At 38.5% G+C, this 25107-nt stretch overlaps 1 protein-coding gene across 2 annotated transcripts; it reads left to right on the plus strand.

Moving 5' to 3' along the window:
* Nucleotides 1–21518, plus strand: hif1an (hypoxia inducible factor 1 subunit alpha inhibitor). Of its 2 annotated transcripts, none has more exons than XR_015852443.1 (9): nucleotides 1–442; nucleotides 3247–3276; nucleotides 6299–6549; nucleotides 7867–8015; nucleotides 9632–9777; nucleotides 10799–10905; nucleotides 14497–14553; nucleotides 17269–17379; nucleotides 19742–21518. XR_015852443.1 is itself a non-coding variant. In XM_088351277.1 (9 exons), exons 1-9 carry the CDS (start codon nucleotides 272–274, stop codon nucleotides 19808–19810), a joined length of 1098 nt encoding a protein of 365 aa, XP_088207403.1. In that variant the 5' UTR covers nucleotides 1–271; the 3' UTR covers nucleotides 19811–21518. The 2 variants fall into 2 exon arrangements, 1 of the variants encoding a protein (XP_088207403.1); XM_088351277.1 differs by having other exon boundaries at nucleotides 14497–14560.
* The last annotated feature ends 3589 nt before the right edge of the window (nucleotides 21519–25107 follow it).

Below are 25107 nucleotides of genomic sequence, written 5' to 3' on the forward strand. Positions count from 1 at the left end.
TTACCGGATGTCAACGCGGTGTGTAAACACCAGCAGTACTCTCATATAACACAGGTAGAAGCAGTGGTCTCCTTTTTACGACGTTTTGGCTGCATTTGAGAAATTATTATTCACTGAAAACGTTTATATAATACTGAGGTAGAGTGTTAATTACATTTTAGCAAGTGTAGGGGCGAAACGCTTTACTTTTCTTGCTAAGTCGACGAACCGGCGCAAGGTACTGGAGGTGGGGTACCGAATCGGTGCTGGCACGTCCGACCCATCGACGGCCATGGCCGCAGCGACCTTCGTGGAGGCTGAGAAGGCAGCGGCAAACGGTTTCTCTGGCGTCCACGAGCCGGCCTGGGACAACTCTCAATTGCGAAGCTATACGTTCTCCACCAAGCCCATTCCGAGGCTCTCGCACTCAGACCCCAGAGCTGAGATGCTCATCAGCAATGAGGTAATGAGCGATTACATTTGTGTTATATATTATGCACAAACACTCCACTCCTTGTTTTTATTTCCCCCCATATATGACCATTGTATTGTGAAACATGAATGCTTACCTACCCAGCATGTTTACTATTGCATACGTTGTTCTTACTGGGTTTGTCATAAGAGCCATGTAGAGCCTCACGATTAGGAAAATTATGGAGACGATTTATTGTGACACAAATTATCACGATTGAGGAATAAGATGTCAGTTCCTCCCTCTGCATTATATCCTCTTTTGGTCATATGAGCTTAATATTACATATACTGGACAGCTCAATAAAGAAAAGCAATGTAATGGTCAAGAAATTGTCTTTTTTTTTAAATATTTGGATTAACTTGATTTCCTTTTCCTTTTATCAAAACAACTGCAACAGTGCAGAACGTTTTGAGGAACAATACACAAGTCAGGTAACAGGTCGTAAGGTCTTTGACTCAACTTCTCAGTAATAAAATGCAAAATTGAACAAAGTTAGAAAACGTGGTGCACAGATGAGAAACTAAAAACAGCAGCATGCCAAATACATGTCTCGTTGCTTTGTTTCAGTTCTTAGGCTTTGAAAACAAAGACTGGTGCATAGTAAAAGGATGTATGAAGAAAAAAAATTGTAAAATTTGAAAACTTTCAAATACTTTTTATAAAGACAAAGTTTGTGAAGAGAACGGCATTATTTTTATTACATGAGACCTACACAGAAACAGTTGTATCATTGATGTTTCACATTAGTTATATAATATATAGCTAAGCATACAATCTTGACACTGTCAGAATTATGTGCTTTTATGTGCACAGCCCCTTGATAAACGGTACTTTATCCGACATTTTAAAAAATGTATTCCATTCAACGGCTATCAACCTTTATGCGTGAATCTAGAAATGTTATTTGTTTTGAGTGCTCACCATATACAGGGAGTGCAGAATTATTAGGCAAGTTGTATTTTTGAGGATGAATTTTATTATTGAACAACAACCATGTTCTTAATGAACCCAAAAGTCTCATTAATATCAAAGCTGAATATTTTGGAAGTTGGAGTGGGGCTTTTTTAGTTTTAGCTATTTTAGGAGGATATCTGTGTGTGCAGGTGACTATTACTGTGCATAATTATTAGGCAACTTAACAAAAAACAAATGTATACCCATTTCAATTATTTATTTTCATCAGGGAAACCAATATAACAGCTCAACATTCACAAATATACATTTCTGACATTCAAAAACAAAACAAAAACAAATCAGTGACCAATATAGCCACCTTTCTTTGCAAGGACACTCAAAAGCCTGCCATCCATGGATTCTGTCAGTGCTTTGATCTGTTCACGATCAACATTGCGTGCAGCAGCAACCACAGCCTCCCAGACACTGTTCAGAGAAGTGTACTGTTTTCCCTCCTTGTAAATCTCACATTTGATGAGGGACCACAGGTTCTCTATGGGGTTCAGATCAGGTGAACAAGGAGGCCATGTCATTAGTTTTTCTTCTTTTAGACCCTTTCTTGCCAGCCACGCTGCGGAGTACTTGGATGCGTGTGATGGAGCGTTGTCCTGCATGAAAATCACGTTTTTCTTGAAGGATGCGGACTTCTTCCTGTACCACTGCTTGAAGAAGGTGTCTTCCAGAAACTGGCAGTAGGACTGGGAGTTGAGCTTGAGTCCATCCTCAACCCGAAAAGGCCCCAGAAGCTCATCTTTGATGATACCAGCCCATACCAGTACCCCACCTCCACCTTGCTGGCGTCTGAGGCGGACTGGAGCTCTCTGCCCTTTACCGATCCAGCCACGGGCCCATCCATCAAGACTCACTCTCATTTCATCAGTCCATAAAACCTTAGAAAAATCCGTCTTGAGATTTTTCTTGGCCCAGTCTTGACGTTTCAGCTTGTGTGTCTTGTTCAGTGGTGGTCGTTTTTCAGCCTTTCTTACCTTGGCCATGTCTCTGAGTATAGCACACCTTGTGCTTTTGGGCACTCCAGTGATGTTGCAGCTCTGAAATATGGCAAAACTGGTGGCAAGTGGCATCTCGGCAGCTGTACGCTTGACTTTTCTCAGTTCACGGGCAGTTATTTTGCGCCTTCGTTTATCTACACGCTTCTTGCGACCCTGTTGACTATTTTGAATGTAACGCTTGATTGTTCGATGATCACGCTTCAGAAGCTTGGCAATTTTAAGAGTGCTGCATCCCTCTGTAAGATATCTCACTATTTTTGACTTTTCAGAGCCTGTCAAGTCCCTCTTCTGACCCATTTTGCCAAAGGAAAGGAAGTTGCCTAATAATTTTGCACACCTGATATAGGGTGTTGATGTCATTAGACCACACCCCTTCTCATTACAGAGATGCACATCACCTGATATGCTTAATTGGTAGTAGGCTTTCGAGCCTATACAGCTTGGAGTAAGACAACATGCATAACGAGGATGATGTGGTCAAAATACTCATTTGCCTAATAATTCTGCACTCCCTGTACTAGCTGGCAGCAGACATCTTAACTTCAGCACTCTTTTCCTATTCTGTCCTTAATGTGAGTGCCACTGTCTGCCAGCAACAAATGATTTGTTTTATATGAAAGTTTTCAGTAAGGCATTTCTTACTGACACCTTGGAAATAATTGAAATGCAAACCACCTGTGTTATCCTAATAAGGTGCTTTATTGTTATGTTTGTTGTGAGAAGATACTTGAGCTTCATATGACATATTTTTTTGACTTTTAATAATACATCAAAGTGTTCCTACTTTGTTTTTGTCTCTCTTGGTGAATCCGCCATCCTCTTGCAAAGACCACACTTTGCGGACCAGATCTCAAGCAGGTGATTTAATTCAACTTACTGGCAAATTTCGCATACCAATATCCCAGCTTGTGGTATGTTTTCTGACTCACAAACCTAGATCACAGCATCTGTGTTTCTGGTCTAGGGGTACCGCTGTGCTTGTGCTCTAGCTTTCTCAACCGATTCTTGTGACTTTTGTGTTATTTTCCTGAGTAACGTGCAGCGCCAGTATGCATAATGTCACCATCCCAAGGACCAAACAGTGGCTTATGTGGATGTGCTAATTTTCCTACGGCAATAAAACAAGTTTTGCACTTAGATATTTGCAAATTCAAAATCAATTATTAATATCCTGCTTTTAGTCATGCTTTTAGCTTTTAGTCTCTCACACTGCTCTTATGTGATTTTGGTCCATTCTTCTTCCAGCCTCCTTCACAGTTCGGTAATTGTAGTGGGTTTCTTGACCATAACCTTGTCACCAAGTTTTTTATTGGGTTGGGGACTATGGGCAGGCCACGCCATTAATTTAATGTTTTACACTTGAAGGACATTTTTTACCTATTTTTCTGTGCGACATGGAGCATTGTCCTGCATAAGGACTGCAGGCTGATAGGCGATAAACGCAAGTAAGGAACCATGTGCGGTTTAAGAAGGTTCTGACACAGATTTTCATTTACCTGCCGATGTAGCTGCCCAGGAGGTCCAACTCCTGCTGCAGAAAACATGTTCCAAATAATGACACTTCCTCTTCCACATTTCACTGATTTTGTTTTTACAAGGTGTGGGTTTTGTCTTTCTCGTAAGTGTTGCCAAACATAATGTTCCCATTGGACCCAAATGAATTATATTTGCTTTCATCACTGAAGTGAACTTTGGACCAGTTCTCCTCTGTCCACACAACATGTTCCTCAGCAAAACTCAGTCTAGCTTTTTGATTATTTATTTTTTGTTAATAAGAAGTTTGGTCACTGCTGTGTGGGCCTTCAGTCCAAATGCTCTTAACGGCGAGACACTGAATGGTGAGAATTTTTCTTACTATGTTCAGCACTGAACTAACAAGCAATTCCATCTGGACTGTGAAATCGGTTACCCATTGCCATCCTTTGCAGTGAACTGTCTTCTCTTACATTTGTGTTCCGAGGATGACCAGCCTTCTTGGGCGACTTGAATGCTTTTGTAGTTTTGTAAAGATTCAATATTCTTGAAATTACAGTTTTGGAACGATCAACTTGTCTTACTACATCTAGATAAACTGCTACCAGAGAAATTCAGTCACCTTATAACGGCCAACCATCTTGCAAAGTCAGTGAAACTGGCTGTTACAATTCCAGCTAAATGGGGGTTGACTGATCATCAAGGAAATTAGCACCATATGCTAGATTAGCACCATTAAGTGGGAGGCACCTGAAAGTGTTCTGATCAGCGCATTTTTGTCAAAATACAGGTTTTTGCTATAATGCCTTATCCATTTTGTGAAAATGTGTTTGTAGTAGCATGGTATAGACTCAACAAAATATCCTTAAGTTGTTAGGAAATGAAGATGGCATTTTTTCAGAAATATTCGATTTTTTGTTGTTCTCTAATTTTGATCTTTTGAATGTGTGACTGTTGAGCTCACACGGATTCGCCAAAGTGTGCAGCCCAACACCAAAACAAAATGATTCTAAAAACAAATGTTTTGACTTACGTTTGTGAAATTGTATGGAACACACTGTCGCCCAAGTTGAGATGTTGTCAAAAGTGAAATGTTAATGAACTTCACTCATGCATATCAGGTCAAAGGACTTTTGCCTCACAGTTTAGTTTACAGAGATAACTTTTTTCTTTTGCAAACGTGACCGAATGCTGCTCAGAAATATGTAAGCAAAATGAAGGAATGTGAAGGAGCCTTTGAGTTATTTACTAAATGTTTACTGACATTATTGCTCCCCTTGTAAAATTAGTTCGCTGTTTGGTGTGGCGGGTCCATGTAGTGAGCGCGTCTGAAATTGCCCCACAAGATGATAAGGATCACATATTAGGGGTGGGACGAAATGCTTTGGTTACGGTTCGATTGTGTCACGATACTAAGGTTCCAATTTGATGTATCACGATTCTCATTAATTGCGATTCTATGTAATTGGAGATTGCAATTTTATCTTATTTCCTAAAAAACAGGAACCTTTAATCATACGCTTCTGAGACAATAGACTATGAATGAGGTTCGAACAACGCATATCAGTCTGTGTCAGTCAGGGAATCTGACATTTATTTCGACTGAGACAATGAGAACATAACATGCACATACTGCAACAGGTTTACAATCACAGAATGTCATGAACTTAAATCTCAACATAACACATGTGGTCCTCTAATAATCCTATTTACAGTTAACACTTGAGTTAACAACTCTTACAGTTAACAACTCTTGTGTCCCGTTTCATCTGAAGGGACGAAAGCATGACCAACTTGGGTGCAGAGGTGCTTAACTTGTTTGGGTGATTAGGCATTTGGGTTGCCCATGGTCAAATCTTTTAATGTTTTTTGCTACTTTCTCTTATTTTTTCTATATGTGTTTGTCTTGCTGTCAGTCAGCCCTCTCGAGGGATATGACCAAGGTAGATAGATAGATAGATAGATAGATAGACAGTTAACATTGTAAGTTGATTAAATAAAAAGGAGCCTCTAAGAGAAAAAAAACAGCACAAGTGTCAGCGATAATATTAAAATCAAGATCCTTCAATTTTAACAAGCTTTCACGCATTTTTACGTACCGAATACGACGTCACAAAAATCGATTCCGGGGAGAAACATCAATTTTAAAAATCGCTAATAATCAAATCACAATATATACATGCATAAAATGGTTTTCCCACCCCTATTACATTTGTTGAAAACCCCCCAAAAAACATGACATGTCTTCTATAGGGCCGACACCAATAGATTTAGGGAAAGTTGTCCGAAATTGAGTGTGTGTGTGTTTCGTTCAAAGAAAAACTCAGGAATATGTCAAGGAAATGTTTCCTGCAAATAAAGGGAATAACAGAAAAAAACAATTGTATCCACTTTATATATTTCCCAGGAGCCGGTGGTTTTAACAGACACAAATCTGGTGTACCCTGCTCTCAAATGGGATATGGCCTACCTCCAAGAGAACATTGGCAACGGTGACTTCTCTGTTTACATCGCGGATAACCACAAGTTCCTTTACTACGATGAAAAGAAAATGGCCAACGTGGGGAACTTTGTGCCCAAGTCCCAACGACTTGAGATGAAATTCTCAGACTTTGTAGAAAGGATGACGCAAGTGCAGCAAACGGGAGGACAGGAGCGGTAGTTTTTTTCACATTAAGTTTAAATGTTTATGTACAGTCTAATCATATTTCAATGTACAGTGGAACCTCGGTTCTCGACCATAATCCGTTCCAGAACCCTGTTCGAAAACCGATTTGTTCGATCACCAAAATCATTTTTGCCATAAAAATAATGTAAATCGTTTTAATCCGTTCCAACACCCTGAATGTTTACCATGAATGTTTAACGTAAACATAAAGCTACCCCAGGCTAATCGTACGTCCGCGTTATCGTAATCTTCCGTACAAAAGATTACGCTAACATGAACGTTTAAAAATAAAAAAATCAGGTCGTTTACAAGTCATTTAGCACCCGGGTCTCCACAACAAGTGGTGAGCGGTTCATTGGAAAGGGGGCTACGTTCCAACACCCTGATTGTTTACCTTGAATGTTCAACTTAAACATAAAGCTAACCCAGGCTAATCATACGTTCGCGTTATCGTAGTCTTCCGTACGAAAGATTACGCTAACATGAACGTGTAAAAATAAAAAAATCAGGTCGTTTACAAGTCATTTAGCACCCGGGTCTCCACAACAAGTGGTGAGCGGTTCATTGGAAAGGGGGCTCCGTTACAACACCCTGAAAGTTGGGCTCCGTTCCAACACCCTGATTGTTTACCTTGAATGTTCAACTTAAACATAAAGCTAACCCAGGCTAATTGTACGTTCGCGTTATCGTAGTCTTCCGTACGAAAGATTACGCTAACATTAACGTGTAAAAATAAAAATAAAGGATAAAGAAAAGAATTATGAATAGGATTTCTTACCTTTGTGGTGGTCAGCAGAAGGCGCAGGTGGACAGTGGGGTATTCCCTAGCAAGATCAGACACTCGCACACCTCCTTCATATTTTGCTATTATTTCTTTCTTAAATGCAATAGTTGTACGCACTAGTTTTCTTTTTTTACCTGTAGCAACTTTGCTGCTTGCACTGACTTTCTTCGTAGCCATAATTAGGGGCTAAAACACTTCGTACACCTATATTGAAAGCGAAAGCAAAACGAAGCATGTCCGCACGCGATAACAGTTGGTCACGAAAAAAGCGATCTACACCTGTACGCCGCTCAGCATTGCACCCTAGTGTACACACTCACGCATTACCGGCGTTCGAACTCCGATTTTTTTGACCGAACAGCGAAGCAAGAATTTCTCGAAATTTTTGGTCGGACTCCGATTTGTTCGAACTGAGAGGCGTTCGAAAACCGAGGTTCCACTGTATCTTCCTTTTAGAAAATACGATCACATCAAGGAGGTTATGTGTTCCATAAGACTTTATTTGCATCTGCATTCTTTTAAGGGTCTACTTGCAGCAGACGCTCAATGACACAGTGGGAAAGAAAATAGTAGTGGACTTTCTTGGTTTTAACTGGAACTGGATCAACAAGCAACAGGCTAAAAGGAACTGGGGCCAGCTAACATCCAATCTTTTGCTCATTGGGATGGAAGGTAAGGCAGCTTTATTGAAACAAGCATTTTTAAAACCCTGATTCACCAAAAAACATTGGTACCTCTTTATACAAACTTGATTCCTTCCAGGATCATGCTCGTAGTCTGAATAGCTCATGTAACGAGCACATTTTCCTGATATGAAAAAATTAACAATTTGACAGATCCCAACTTCCCAAAAGCAAAAGTGAACGGTCTCAAGCGGTCTCTACTGGTAGCTTCCGGGACTGCTTGAGAATTGGATTTTCCTTCGTAAAACAAGGTCGATTTTTGTTTAAAAAAAAAAAAAACGAATACCGAAATCCTATTGTTTATACGTGCTTGTATAAAGAGGTACCACGGAAATAGTAAAAACTGACAGTGCTACCAAATACTACGAATCTTTCGTAGTCTACTTCGCTAGTTAATAGAAAATTATCAATTAGACATTTTGGATAAAAACTACAAAAATGATCAAAATCAAGCAATGGTCAGTTTTGTGTTGACACTGTTGCTTGTTACTTGGTTCTTTATGATACATTAGTACCACCTGGTGGGCATTTGCAATAACAGCAGTTTTAAGGTGCGGTTTCTTACCAAGAACAACTTTTGACTAAAAGGTGGGCTTTTAAATGCTACCACGAAAAAAAAATCTGAAAATTATTTTTACCCATTTAAAAATATGCTTTTCAGTGTTTGGCATCCGTGCATCCACTACTTCAATCAATCATAGCCAACTTCTTGGGGGTTGTTATGTAGAAAATGACTTATGTAGACATTTTTTAAAAATGACAAAATGACCAAAATGAAAATAAAGTATAGGTTTGTCCAAAACTTCATTTTTGAGTTCCATTTTATACGCAAATAGCGTTTTCTTTGGGGGGATATGACAAATTGACTACATTTTTTGGAGTTGTTTCGAAAGAAACCGCAACAACAAAGACGACCTAACGTGGGGGTATTTGAAATGGAATAGTGTACTATGAAACACTAATTTTAGGATACTTTTTCTGTAATTACCCTGTTTTGGGGATGGATGTTATGTACAAAATAATCAAATGGATTAAATAAAATTATCAAATGTAAAAAAATGTTTTGCTGGTGAAAATGCATGACACACGCTTTCGCCCATGTTGGGATGTTGTCAAAAGTGAAATGTTAATGAACTTCACTCATGCATATAAGGTCGCAGTTTGGTTTACAGAAAGGACTTTTTTCTGTAGTTTGCTTTAGATGTTAAGGATTTTTTATGGTTGTGTCATTTTGTGCCATTGTTTTAGGATATTATTAACTGTAGGGATTAAAAAATTGACCACATTTTCCAGCTGCTTTGAAGAAACTTCCAAATCATAATTTATATATTTTTTGCTATTTATGGTGATTCTTTTTTGTGGAGTTGGTTTATAATTGTTTTTATTTTTATTTTTTTTACAATTTTTGTTTTTTTTTTGGGACAAAAAAATTTGGACAATGTTTTAAGACACGTTTTTTTTCATCGTTATCAATACAAACATCTCCAAACGCTCTGTTTTATAAACCCAAAGGAGTTCATCTATTCTTACGCCAAATATGTTTTTCTTTAAGCAGATTTTTTTCCAATTTGATAAAATTATCAAACTGACTTTTCCCATACTCAGGTAACGTGACACCAGCACATTACGACGAGCAGCAGAACTTCTTTGCACAAATCAAAGGCCACAAGAGATGCATTCTCTTTGCGCCGGACCAGTTTGAGTGTTTATATCCCTACCCAGTTCACCATCCCTGTGATAGACAAAGTCAAGTGAGTGATTATTTCAAAATTTAATTTCACAATTTGACCCCCAAAAAGATGAAACAGGAAGCGTTCATTCGAGCGTGTCTAAGAAAAAAGGAAAAACGTGGTACTCTGCACTAGTTTCCTGGCTTAAAGTCAGAATTGCAGGCTTACGTTTTTAAATGATGCACTCCACCCACCTTTCGGGAATTTGAGCGTGTTGCTATGATTAAATAGGCATATGTTTCTTCCTTTTCCTTTTCGGACATGTTATGTTACATTGCTTTTGCTTTTTGACTTGTTTTTTGTTTGATTTTTCTAATGTTTGAAATAAAGTTTTATTCATTCTTTCATTCATTCAATTGTACTTGTAAACCAGTGACGTGCAGTGAAGTTTTTAAATGTTATTCATCTTTTGAGTGGCAAATAGAGAAAACAATATTGAAATTGTAGCAGAGAAAAAAACGTTTGATTGTCTTGAATTTCAAATGAAGCCTATGTGCTGATGCTTTTGAATGAAAACATCAGTAGAATAATCCTCAATTAAGAAAAAAAATCCATGCAACGAGAAAGAAATTACTGGATGGCTTCACTGTTAGCTTGCCAATACTATCGCTAATTATATAGTCTTGGGCTGAGTTGTGTACCAAATCAGAATTCTTGGTCTAATGATTGCCCTTTGCCATGAGGCAAGAGAATTGCGTACCTCATTCTGCTTCAGCAGACGCTCAGCACAGTAATACGTTATATACTAATTGTATTAATGTTATTCATGATATAATGTGAAAATTTAGCGATTTTCAAAATGAAAATGCAATATGTGTGAAATTAAACAAGTTTAATTTTATATTTCCATGATGACAGGTGAGGCACTGCCATACCTGCCTCCCTTGAATGCACGTCACTGTTGTCAAAATGCTGTGATTTGACAAAACGTAATGTGCAATTTTTTTCATTGTTTCTTTAAAAGTTCAATTCTATTTTTAAACTGTTAAGAAAACCTATTGCAATACTATTTTGGGTTTAATGCTATCATTTTTATTTCTAGGTTGATTTTGACAACCCTGACTACAATAGGTTCCCCAATTTCAAAGATGTTGTTGGCTATGAGGCGGTTGTCGGTCCAGGGGACGTACTCTACATCCCCATGTATTGGTAAGAAGTAGGGGTGTCCTGATCTGGTATTGGTATCAGGTATTGGCCTAAAATAAGCTCTAAATCCTGTATCAGATTTCATCTAAACCTCTGATATAACGACCGCTATTAGCGTTCTGTATTAGTCGTGCCTTCTAGGTACCGCTCTTGCTTTTCTGTCTAGCAGCACCTTGATAGTGCATGCAGAATAGAAGTAAGATGGGGCCTAAAAAGCCAGGCCAACCTGACATGGCCCGCGGGTATTAAAGCCTGAATCCAACGAATTAACTTGATTTGAGAGACCGGGCCCAAAGTAAACCCAAAGCTGCATTTTGGCGCCGTGCGTACTTCAGCGCCGAAGTGTGCGTTCCGGCACCAAAGGGCCTTCCTCGGCTAAAATATGCGCGGGGCCGAAATGCAGCACCAAGGTGCAGCTTTGGCTCACTTTGGGCACGGTCCCTCAAATCAAGTGTGCACTTCAGTGCCAACGTATGCACGTCCCTTAAGTGCAGCGCTGATGTGCACAATTCGGCCCTGAAGCGCGCACTTCGGTGCCGAAGTACATGTGGCGCCAAGGTGTAGCACAGAAGTGTGTTACTCAAGTAAAAGTATAGTTACTTCTGAATAATATCAGTCAAGTAAAAGTAAAAAGTAGCCATACAAATAAATACTTGAGTAAAAGTAAGTGCATACTGTGCAAATGCTCCACAAAAATGATTTTATGGGCCGAGTTCGGGCCCGGGCCCAAGATCTTACCTGTAATGCAGAACTTGTATGATCGTAACAACCCCATATTTCAAGTAATTAGCTTTATGAGTTTGGCCATGGACAATGTTGGTTATCTTTGTTATGATACGCACCTTGATCGACATTTGTACCTAAATACATCTCATCTCATCTCATTAGCTGCACCGCTTATCCTCAGTAGGGTCGCGGGGGTGCTGGAGCCCATCCCAGCAATCATCGGGCAGTGGGCAGGGGACACCCTGAACTGGTTGCCAGCCAATTGCAGGGCACACGGGGCCAGACAACTCACTCGCTCATTCACACCTAGGGACAATTTGGACCGGCCAATTCACCTGAAATGCATGTTTTTGGAATGTGAGAGGAAACCGGAGTGCCCGGAGGAAACCCACGCAAGCACGGGGAGAACATACAAACTCCGCACAGGAAGTCTGAAGCTGGATTTGAACCCACGCAGGAGGTTCCCATGACTTGAACTGTGCCGCACATGCGCTAACCACTGCGCCGCCGTGCTGCCACCTAAATACATATTGATACAATTTTACACAATGGGAGACAATGCAAACTTATACAGTAGGGTTTTGGTGCTTTTCAGTTTGGTTAAACACATCTAATATTCAAGAAAGTACAAATCTGTTTGTATGTTAAATGTACGGTATTTTCCGCACTAAAAGGCGCAACCCCCCAAAAAAGTCTTTTGTGATATATTTTTTCATATACAAGGCACACTGGACTATCAAGCGCATAGATTTAAAGCTTCTGGTTCAGTATGAGCTACCGTAATTATTCGTGTCGATCAGACGAAAAATGTTGCTGACTACAATCGCTAAACATATGCAATGGAAATTGAACCCAGGCTGCAGTGGTGAGAGCACAAAAACCTAACCACTACAAAACAAGTGATACAGATGACTTGTGAAAAAGCATTCAATTTTACCTCATTATCACACTATTTTCACTCACTGTGTCAGAAATAAATGAAGAATGGAGAAAACAAAAATAAATGCAAAAAAGAACAATGAGGGAAACAACTTACTGGTGTATCCGGTGATGACTCAAACTTTGCGTTTACAGTCTTTTGTGATTTTATTCAGCAACGTTCTCAATTGATCAATCATTTCACAACTCAACTCAACTTTATGTATAAAGCCCTTTGAAACAACCACAACTGAAGACTAAGTGCTGTACACAAATAAAACATTATATTATTATTATATACCTGAGCCATGTCCCCCTAGTAGGAGGTGGCTAGAGTCAGGAGCACGTTCATATTTCTGACTCTTTCCAAGAAATCGATACAGAGGAGGGGATTCCCAGCCCCCTCGCTCAACCCAACTGATGTCATTAGGTGACCAAACCCCCCAATTCCAACCCCTAAAGCCGAGCGCCAAACAGAAAGGCAATGAGTACCGATGTTGTAAGTCTTAGGTATGACCCGGCAGAGGCTTGAACCAGCGACCTCACAGTCTCAGGGCGGGCGCCCTACCTCAGGGCCACCGAGCTGTTATTAAAACATAGTTGACAAAAAAACCCTCAAATAAACCATAACGCAATGGAAACAATTAAAACGTTTAGAAAATTAAAATAATAAACCAAGAACCAAGTCTAATTTTGGGTCATAAGCCAAGAAATAAAAATGGGTTTTTCGGACTACTTTTAAAAATGGACAGTGAGGGAGCCTGTCTGATGTGCAAAGGCAAAATGTTTCCAAATTTAGGAGCAGCAACAGAAAAGGCACTATCCGCTCTGAGCTTCCTCTTAAATCTCCGTACCTCCAGCAGCAGCTGATTGGCTCATATGAGGCACCGAAGAAGAACATAAAGATGAAGTAGCTCACTGACTTAAGGAAGGGCAAGGCCGTTTAAAGAGAAATAAAATAATATTAAAATGAACCCTGAAATAAATGAACAGGCAGCCAGTGAAGGGAAGCCAGAACCGGCGGTATACTGTAAAACCTGGCGTAGTAGCGCACACTTTGTGTGGTTTGGTCACATTGAGTCTCCGTAGTTTGTATTTCATTTTGAGCTTTTTAGCACTCATTTTTGGTTTCATTACACAACACTGTGACACTTAGTGGTCAAATATTACACAGTGTTCTTCTAAACCCCCAACATGCTGTAGTAAACAAAAGTGCAAAAAAAATCCAAACGAACAAATCTTTTGTTTGGTGTTACACATAAGCGTAGATTGTGTGAGCATCTTTGTGGAGCACTCTTTTGACTTTTGGCCTCAATTACCAGTCGGAATTGTGAAATTGGACTAGTAAAATACCTTTTGTGCCAGCAAATTAATAAAAGTGGCTCGGGTGACCAGTTTGCATTTAGCTTAGTTACACAAAAGCAGCAATGTGGCTGAAAATTATCTAGGTGAAGCTCATGTTTTGTAAAATAATTGTACTTTTTTTTTACAGACACATATTTTTAAATATGCATGTTTATGCATGTGATTTGCTTATTATTTACATCCATATTGTTTTTTTGAATGAGGTGGGTTTTTTTTACCACTATTGGCGGTAAATTATACACACTCTTCCTCTTGCCCGCATGCTGGTTTGCTAGTTTAAGATCAGGTAATTGTGTAATTTTGTAACTGTAATCCTGTGCAGTCCTTTGAGACATTTTTGTGATTAAGGGCTATATAAATAAATTTGACTTGACTTGACTTGACTTGAAAAGAAAACCCCCAAAAATCTAACATGTAATATTCCTGCGGACATCAGATCAGATAATATAGGTAATCAGAAAATATTTGTGCTGAATATCAGTATCAGAAGTGAAAATGTTCTATGGAATATCCTAAGTAAGATATTGATTTTCAGTGTTTTTGAGCATTTTTAAACATGACTTTTCTTTTTTTTTCCCCCACTAGGTGGCATCACATAGAATCACTGCTGAACGGTGGCGAGACAATCACAGTCAACTTCTGGTACAAAGTATGCATATTAATTAGTTTGAAGAAGAGTTGGGCTTTGAGACACATGTTTAATTGCTGTAAATAGAAAATAAAGAATTATTTTGTAATTTTTCAAAACAAGCACTAATAATAACATGAAATTGAATGTAAACAGTTTTTGCTCCAAGTGAATGGACATTGTGCTGCTCTTGGTGTGTGTACTTTTGGCTCCAGGGGGCAGTACAATATAGACATATCGATATACATGATATTCAGTACATGTAGAAGGTAAGATGCAGTGATATTAGCGAGTATAGCTGTGTGTCTATGAGAGTATACCAGAGGAGGATAGAGTTGCCAAATATTTAACTCGAGTAAAATTACTGTTACTTCAGAATAATATCACTCAAGTAGAATTAAAAGTAGTCATCTAAATACGAACTTGAGTAAAAGTAAAAAAAAAATACATGGTGAAAAAAATTACTCAAGTACTAAGTAACTGTAGGAACATCGTATTTATTGATTTTTTTTAAACAACCATTCAGATCATCAAATTATCAGAGTCCATCAAATCAGCTAAAAAACATTTAATTTTAAAGTAGATTAAAATATTCAATGTAAATTCAAGAGCTTTAATAAACAATAAGATAAAAATACAGACGCTGCCCTACTTACAAATGAGGTTCCGGACGATCGTTCGTAAGTTGAATTTGTTCGTAAGTTGCGTCAGTGCTATATTTAGAATGAATGATTAAGGTTTGTATAATTAGCTTTAAGTCTTGTATAAATAACCTGTATAGTTTTGTACTAAAGAATAACATTTAATAAAATTATATCCTCTATAAAGATAAATAAAGTGAGGTTAAGCTTACTTTTGGAAGATGGGTTTCAAGAGTTAGGCGACTTCCATTTCCGTGGTAAAAATTGGCCGAAAAAAACCCGATCCATTTTCTCAACTGCATCAAGCTTTCTTATTCCACTTTCATTTAAAAAGAAACGGCTCGCCTCTTCTTTAGACTTTTCACCAACCATATTAAATGGATGCACGAGATATTAAACAATACAAATGTCAAAGTTCTTAGTGCGCTGGAGATATAGTATGGTATGTTTACACACGAACTGGAAAGAGGGAGCCGGATTTCTTCTTCGGGGTGGATGCTGGGTGATCTCTAGAGGCGCCACCACAGGTCGGTAGCGGCAGAAAGAAGCACTACAGCAATGTCCTGTACTCGGAAAAAAGGTGCACACAATACACAATCCAAGTCAAATGGTTGTAAGTAGGGGAGCGTCTGTAGAATAAATCAAATAAATAAATTAAGCACATGTAGAACCAAGTAGTATATTAAAAGCCCCAATACTTATCTTAACAGGCTCTGCAAGCAGAACAACAAGCTAGCCCATGAACTCGAACAAAGGAAACATTGCATATTGTAGCCGGTGTTTGGCACCCTTTTTAAGGGGGACGTGCTTTTGATATATGAGGCCAGGGGTGCTCCTAGTCCTTTGTGTTTTTATAGTCGGTATTGCTAAGTGACATTTTCGATCTGTTTTATCCGTAAACAACTCTTCTCCCGCTGAAGTTGAATAGGGTCACGTGAATCACTGCTACGTTCAATTGGTGAAAGATGGTAGAGCATGGCGGAGTTCTGCGTCAAAATAAATGCACTTTAGCGGAGATAGAGAGATGCGTACTTACGTGGAAGGGGATTTATTTAGTAACAAAGTAACAACTTCAATGTTGCCTAATAAAGCGGAATAAAAGTACATTTTTTTTTCCTTCACAAATTTACTACAGTAAAAGTAAAAGTAGAGGAATTTTAAAATACTCCTGAACGTACAAAATGTCCCAAAATGTACTCAAGTAAATGTAAACGGTGTAAATGTACTCCACTACCTACCTCTGGAGTATAGTATTATGTGTTAGAGTATAGTCAAACAGTATTGTCACAAAAGTGAGTACACCCCTCACATTTCTGCAGGGATTTCAATATTATGTTCAATGTAACACTGAAGAAACATCTCTCTGACATAATAAAGTCTGTGTGAAGCTTCTATAGTAGTGTAAATGTATTTTTCCCTTCAAAAAACTCAAAATGTAGCCATTAGTAGCTAAACCTCTGGTAACAAAAGTGAGTACACCCTTAAGTAAAAGTTCCTGAAGTTCAATATTTTGTGTGGCCACCATGATTTTGCAGAACCACTATAATCCTCCTGGCCATGGATTTCACCAGAGCCTCACAAATTGCCACTGGAATGCTCTTCCACTCCTCCATGACAACATGACTTAGCTGGGGGATATTTAAGATCGTGTGCTTCTCCACCTTCCGCTTGAAGATGCCCCAAAGATATTATATTGGGTTTAAACCTGGAGACATGCTTGGCCAGTCCATCCCCTTTACCCTTAACCCCTTTAGAAAAGCCTTGTCATCTTAGAAGTGTATTTGGGATCATTGTCGGGCTGGAACATTGCCCTGCGACCTAGTTTCTGCAGGGAGGGATCCTTCCTTGCTCCCGTTTTTCACAGTACATGGTTGAGTTTGTGTTTCCCTTAATAAAATGCAACTCCCCAATTCCAGTTGCACTCAGGAAGCCCCAAACCATGACATTCCCAACACTATGCTTGACTTTAGGCACAACGCAAACATGTTTAAACTCCTTGCCTGGTTGCCGCCACACATCACACCATCTGTGGTGAAATAGTTTTCAAGTGTTTGTTTTTTAAATTATCACCCCGATGTCTCTGTTCAGGGAGCTCCTACACCCAAGAAAATAGAATACCCACTGCGGGCCCACCAAAAGGTAGCTATCATGAGGAATATCGAGAAGATGCTGGGTGAAGCGCTTGGTGACCCCCGACAAGTAAACACGCTTTTTCTTATTTCTTTTTGTTTCTTTTTTCAACAATGAACTGCTCGACATAGACAAAGTCTCAAATCAGACACATTTAGGTCAACTTTGTCATGTGAAAATCCCTGAGGCGCATTTGGCCTGGCTCGCAAACCTCTTTTAGCTTATATTTATGGCTCATCGAGGTCATACTCAAGAAATGCTTTTTTGGTGGTGATGGTATGAAAAAGTGTAGGGGTCACATTTACATGTCTGGGATTTGTTGTCACTATGCAGCCAGAATCTATTCCAGCCCGTCCCAGTTTTTTATTAAAAACAGGCAACTAGAATACTGCACGCTTAAAATGTATTGTACCACAATTATCCAAACAGGTTGATGTAATGAATGTGCTGCTCTTTTGTACATGCATTGGCCACCTTGGTGCAGTTTAATCCGTGCAAAAACGGATTTGGCAAAACAAAAATCCATTGCAATGTATAACATGAAGATTTTGTAGTTGTATTGGGTTCCTTAAAAGTTGGCATTGCAAAATAAAGATTAAATGGCGTGCGGTGAAGTTTGTGTCGAGTGAGGCGCAGTCAGATTTACAAATAAATGAACCTACAGCTTATCCACCATTTGATTGGCAGAGGAAGAACGGGATCTATAAACTGTAGCTTACAAAAAATGTATATTACCTTAACTTATAAAGGAAATCTACAACCTGCTCCTTTTGAATAAAAGCATCAATACATAAATAATCCTCAATTATGAAAAAATTAAATGCCAAAACAACAAAAACCTGTATGGCTTGGCTTGCTCCTACTTTCTAGTGCTATCACTAATTCTATAATTTGCGGTAGATGTGTGCGCGAAATCAGAATCCTTGGTCTCACTATTGCCCTCTGCCATGAGGCAAGCATATTTGATGCCTCACTCGGCATCTGCAGACACATCACTTACTGCTCCTTTTGTATAAAAAGCACCCCATAGATTAGTAATCCTCCAGAAGAAATGGAGTAATATGTTACATTACAGTTTCCTTAACCGCCTAAATCGTCGAGGTGAAATACATGGAATAAACCCTTTCAATCCCCAAAATTCGACATGGATCTGTTTTGAGGATCTCAAAGTAATCTTGATGTATAGAGGGGAAAGTATTATTGTGCAGCTCATGCCCTTCAAACCCACTGTACCCCAGGTAAAAACATTAAAATAGTATATAGTACCGTATTTTCCCTACCATAAGGCGCACCGTGTTGATAGGTGCACCCTCCGCAGCTGGTTCTATTCCTTTATGTATCGACTCATACGGCACACTGGCTCATTGGGCGCGAGTGCCGAGCGACCGCCTTACAACCACACAGACAAGCATACAAGTGTGTGTATTCAAATAAAAGCAGCGGGAGTAAAAGTGAGTTTGGTTCTGGTTTATTTAAGTATCTATCACAAAGTAAAACATCTGGATGTAATAAAATTGTACAAATAAAAGAGAGCAAAACTGATTTTGGTACTCAAAGCTGTTGAAGTCTTCAAGCTCCGTTTCTGACAAGAAAAGCTGCACCAGATCCCCCGCAGATGGTTCATTTTCAGAGTCACTTTCTGCGACCGACAAAACGCTTCTGCCACTTGATCTTTGCTTAATGATCCAGCGCTCGAGTCTTTCTTCCTATTCAGGCCACCTCGCCTTACATCCACTGAAGCTCAGCTGTGTTTTCTTTACTTGTCGTTTTTCAACTTTCTCTATTTTGGAACCACCGATTCATTAATCTTCACTCCATTGCGTGTTCCTCAGCATAGTTGATCCCGGCTAGTTTAAAATGTGCTTCTTACGCGTGTCTCTTTGACATTTTCAGCGTCAAAACAACTCAAACACGTGACATCACCACACGCCCGTTGGTTTACGCCCTCAATTCAAAGATTAGCGGTGATGCCCGTAATTCAAACTTTCACGGGAAGTTCAGTCCTCAGTCACGTCTGCCACAAAAGGCGCACTGAGTGATAGGACGCTGCTCACATTTTGAATTAAATCTGAGACTTTTATGTGCGCCTTATGGAAGTGAAAATACGGTGTATACTTTGTATTTGTATTATATGTGCATATGATTGAATAACTTTATAAATAAGATTAAAGAAAAAAATAAGTTGTATTTACCTTTGGTGTGAAGTGATTTGGGTACTAAGACGTCGAACATTTCTCTCACATACCAATTGTATAAATGATATTCATAATGTAAAAATTCAGCAATATTTAAAAATAGCGAATTTAAATGAGAAACAACTTTAACACTGAATGAATATGACTATGTGCCTCCCCAGTCTTCACGTCACCTCAAAGATAGTTTTCATTAGCTGTCCATGATGGGTTTTTTGTGTGTGTGTATTCTTCTCAAGGTGGGACCTTTGCTCAAAACTATGATCACAGGACGATACGAAGAACCCATTGAAGAGGCCGAGCCTTGAAATCCCGCCCGTCTCGACTTTTGGACTTTTTGGTCGATGCATGGCGAAAAGCGGCTGTTTGGATCACGCTTCTCAGAGTGCCATTGGCTTTGCCGAGCTGACTGGAATTGACCGTACTTGAACAATTTTTTTTGTTGTGGTTGCGTGTTTTATTTTGTCCATTATTTATGTTAGCAGTGATCTCGGATCGAATGTAAAATTGATGACTGGGTTGCGCAGTGGATAGCAGTCTTTTGGGAGGAATCTTAGGGATAAACCACACATGAAGGAGTTAGTTGACTGCTTTTACAAAGTGTTTTTTTTTTACATATCACAGATCCAATATGAAATTGATCTTACAATTTCGAAAGCAGTAGTTTCAGTTTACATCGTGTTAGCGGCACCCATGCTGTCACGCTTTACAGAATCTTGTAGGTCCTTGAGTCAAAACTCACTTTTTAATGTCAAGTGTATCTGATAAATAGGGCTGGGCGATACTGAGACTTTTGGTATCAGTACAATCCAAGGAATTACAGGGTAGTATCGATTGATACAAATCCAATACTTTTTCCTTGGAGATGTCATGATTCATGATCATTGAATAATTGAATCCACCGCAGCCCTCGCCTGACTTAGTTTATTATAATTATGATAAACACAGCACAAAGATTTATTTTATATTAGATAACTACAATACAAACTTTAGGAATATAACAATGCTTCTACTACAAAGACTTTCAGAAGAAAACTCAAAGTCAAACCCCACAAATCACCTTTTTTGGAAAATAAAGTCAGTAGTGCAATTAAAGTGTAAACATAATTGGATCTAATTTGAAAGTCAACATATAGCAAATCAGATTCCTGTTTAACTTTTCAAGCTATGGTTTGCAACTCAAAGTGCTCTATAAAGACATTTAATGTACCATAACATAAAATCCCCTACAAATGTAGGTACCTGTATGTACGTGTACTCTTACGACCTACTGAAACATTATTATAGTGGTAGCTAAATTGGGAAGACAGTATAGATCCCAAGACAATTGTATTGATCCGATCCAAGTAATAGCTCAGTATCGCTAGTATCGACATTTGAATCGACCTGCCCACTCTTACTGATTCGTTTATAGTTTAGTTGACACTCAAAATAAGGAGAAAATACATCAATGCATTTTGTACTTGTAAAAACAGGAGAGGATTTTACAAAAGAACCCTCACGATGCCAAATTCCAAATCTGTTCTCAAAGCCATTCCTGAGCCCGTTCTTTGGATTAAATCTCCTATGTCACAAAAAGTGAATCTGCCCTAAAAGGTACGTAAATAAAAAACAGGAATATCATTGGCCGATATTTAAGATGTAAACACTGCATAGTATTCCAAATATTCTATGCATTCAAGGTCTTTTGTAGGTGTCCAATAATAAGAACAGAATTAACTTATCAGTATGTTTCTGGGTTTGTATCAGCACCCTTAGCTTAGCTAAAAATAAAGTACTTTAGTAATAGGTGATGGATATGACATGTCATGAGGGTGTATGGGTTAATCATAGATATTCCCTAGCTTTTTGTAACCATTCCTTTTACTCGTATTTAGCATTGCTTGGTTGGATTGATTGACATCATCTCTTTGTCGAACTAAGGACACTTAGTAGATTATGCAAAAAGCAAGCTTTGTGTGACTTAGTATGATTTTTTTCCCCGCCTCATATGATTACAAGATTTCTACTAATGGACTTAAACTCTCACTATTTCTGTTTTATTTCAAACTTAAATACATTGTCTTCTGAACAACAGGGGCTAAGTTTTAAGTGTAGTAGGCACTCAAAATAAGGAGAAAATACATCAATGGATTTGAACTTGCAAGAAGAACAGAGGAGAGAGCCCACACCTCAAATAAGAAATTCCAACCTGTTATTTTTTTTTTTAATGAAATCTATGTTACGAAAGCAGACCTAACCTAAAGGGTGTATTCATCAAAGAACAGCAATATGATTGATGTAAATACAGCACAATAGTCAAAACAACAAACAACAGTGAGGTATAATAGTCAAAATAAGAAACTGGCATTCAATGCAATCTCCTTTGCAGGTGTCCAATATTTAAAACGGATTAAACTACATGGGGGGAAAAAAAAATCAAGGAAAGTACGGATATTTTAAAAATCTACAATCGTGCAGTAAAGCGAGGAGACGTGGTCCCTTTGTGTACGCTATTCATTTGTTCAATGTTATCTATAACTGCTCGTATCTTGAACAAATTTTCCCCATAAGAAATAACCGCAAACTAATAAATCTGGCCTCCTAAATTAACACATTTTAACCCCTAATAGCTATGAAACACATTGCCTTGATCACTAAAACACATCCAAATTTTGATTAAACATAAAAATGAGATACAGAAGATATAGAATGTGTGATTATTATGAGCACTTACCATGAAAGATGTCAGTGGTTGCTAATGGAGTTTTATGTAGTGGTGGAGGAGTGAGGGAGCACAAGAGACTGTTGATGATTCATAAGCTTTTACTGAACACTTAAAATTCCTTCGCCAGAACTCATGGCTAGGGTCACAAAAGCGAGATGCAATGTAATTAAAAAAAACAACACAAGCGCGTGCGAACAGGTCTGTATAGCGAAAAATGCACATGCTAACTGGGACTAGCTAATGTTGCAGGGAGCGGCCTCGAGCACTCGGCCCTCTAGTGGTAGTGTCAGGAAATTATGTAACTTGGATTTTCTCTGGTTTGTCAAGATTTTCTCTGGTTTGTCAAGACATTTAGTATCTAATTTCTCGTAACTAGAATAGCTCGTATGTAGAGGGGCCACTGTATTTGAATAGGACTACTGATAAAGGGTTATAAAGGACACCATTAAAAAATGAATATGAGGTTTGATATTCTAGCCACAAAATGTTTATCAATTCAACTTTCAGGTCATGTCTTCCTTAAGTCATTCAAAGTAAGGCAGGTTTTCAGGTTTAAAGCTACTTGTTAAGTTTAATAGCATATAATCACGATTGAACTGCAATAGAAATGGAGTGTGCCGTTAAGTTTGTTTTTTTAAACACTGTCTTTACACTTTAACAAGGACATACAAAGAAGAGCAATTCCATATATATATATATATATATATATATATATATATATATATTAGTGTGCCAAACAAAACCAGTAGAAGTTGAACACAAGCACATAACTATCAGTGATTGTGTTTAAAAGCATCATGGGAAATATTTTTAAAAACATTTTGTTTGCAGGGCAACTGACTTATTTTTTGCACATTAAATTAATTCTGCTTGATCAAAAGGCCTGCTCATGCTTGCAGTGCAGTTGGTCCTCTCATAAAGTCTCAGTGAATAATATAAACGGAACATTTGTGACTTGGGATGGTTAACTAAGTTTGAAGTTGCTCTCCACGACTATTTTTTCACTATTTTTTTTAATGTTGTTGAACTGAATTCATGGTTTGCTGCTGCTGTAATTAAATAATGTTTACATAAAAATCTTTGTTTCAATTGATCGCACAATCTCCAACACTATGTGTTGGTTAAAGCTGTCTAAACTTTTTCCCTCTAGAGCGGGCGTCGGCAACCAGCGGCTCTGGAGCCGTTCCATAGTGGCTCCTTGGCACTTTTTCAAAAATATATGAGAATGGAGAAAGATGTTTTTTTTTCTGTAGGAGGATAAACATGACACACAGATTAACGTTTTCATTACTGTATGTCATATATATAAACAGTATGTGTTGACTTATAAGATTTACATAAAGCTTATTTTTTAGCAGTACAGTACATCCATCCATCCATAATCTGCACTACTTATTCTCAGTAGGGTTGCAGGGGTGCTGGAGCCCAACCCCAAATTTAATACATGTGTATAGGTAACAAAAACTGTATATATTCGTGTTTCCCAACCATTTTGAGCTAAGGGACAATTCTTTTCCATCAAAAAATGTCAAGGCACACTTGTCCATCAAACGTTTTTCAAATTTCATTCCCGACACAAGTTTCATGGTTTTCTGTTTAAGTTAAATGCTCATGTTTCCTATATTAACAGTACAACACTTTTTGTGGTCACTGTGGTTAAGGAAGTAGTACAGGTATTATCTTATAATATTTTAGCTGTAATTTAGGATCTTACTATATTTTTAACCAGTTTTTCAAGGGTTAGTGTTATTTTTTTTAATATTTTCTAGAAAAATATAAATAGTACATAATATGAGAAAAATCTGCCAGTAGGAAAAAAGGTTATATTTTGTTCTTTGTTTAAGTAAAATGAGAATATGAAATCAGTGCAATAGTTTTTATTTTTTTCTTGCATTGCAATCCTTAACAACTTCATCAAGCTAAACAATTAAATAAATATTTCCATGTTTACTGGGTGGAAAAATAAAATAATCCTTTATTTGTCCCACAATGGGGACCTTTCTTTTGTTACAGCAGTAAGACAAAGAATAATGAATAATAGCTTAGAATAAACAGTATAAACACCTATTTTAAAATATACAAAAATAATAAAAAACAGAATATTTCCAATGGCAGGTCTGCAAAATAGTTAAAGTGGCCAGTAATGTGCAAATATGCAAAGTCATGGAGGGTGTTCAGTCTAACGAGAGCACTGCTTATATTATAGTCTGGCGGCTGCAGGAAGGAAGGAACTGCGGAACCGCTCCTTCACACACTTGGGGTAAAGCAGCCTGTCACTGAAGAAGCTCTCCAGAGTAATGACTTTACAGGCTGGGGGCGTCGTTGCTGTCATGTACTTTCCGGACAAATTTTCAACATGTTATCTAGTGTTTACTATGTTTGTGTACTGGAATGCTAAATCTATGTCACCCTGGTCATCCTGGAAGGGGGGATTACCACTTGTGACGTCCCTTCTCAAAGTTTCGCTTTTTCCTCTTGCTGAGGTTTTGAGTTGTTCCTTGCCCGCATGTTGGTTTAAGATCAGGTAATTGTGTAATTGTAATCCTGTGCAGTCCTTTGAGACATTTTTGTGATTAAGGGCTATATAAATAAATGTGACTTGACTTGACTCCAGAGCAGATATGGTGTCCTGCAGGGGATGGGAGATGTTTCTCGTCATGGATGACAGCTTAGCCAAAATCCTCCTCTCCTTGGTAAGGTAGTCCAAAATCCAGTTTGCTGGGTTCACCCCTCTGCTCGCCAACTTGTCCCCCAGAAGTGCAGGCTGTATAGTGTTGAAAGATAAAAGAAAGAGGGCCTGAGGGTGCTCTGTCTGTAGCCTGCTCACGATGGAGTGGAAAGTGTCACAGGATGGCTGCTGTTGCAGTATCATATTGCCCTCGAGAGGGATGAGCGCCA

The sequence above is a fragment of the Urocampus carinirostris genome, chromosome 13 (genome assembly GCF_059441175.1).
Source record: "Urocampus carinirostris isolate Australia breed hairy pipefish chromosome 13, RoL_Ucar_1.0, whole genome shotgun sequence".
Lineage (NCBI taxonomy): Eukaryota > Metazoa > Chordata > Actinopteri > Syngnathiformes > Syngnathidae > Urocampus > Urocampus carinirostris.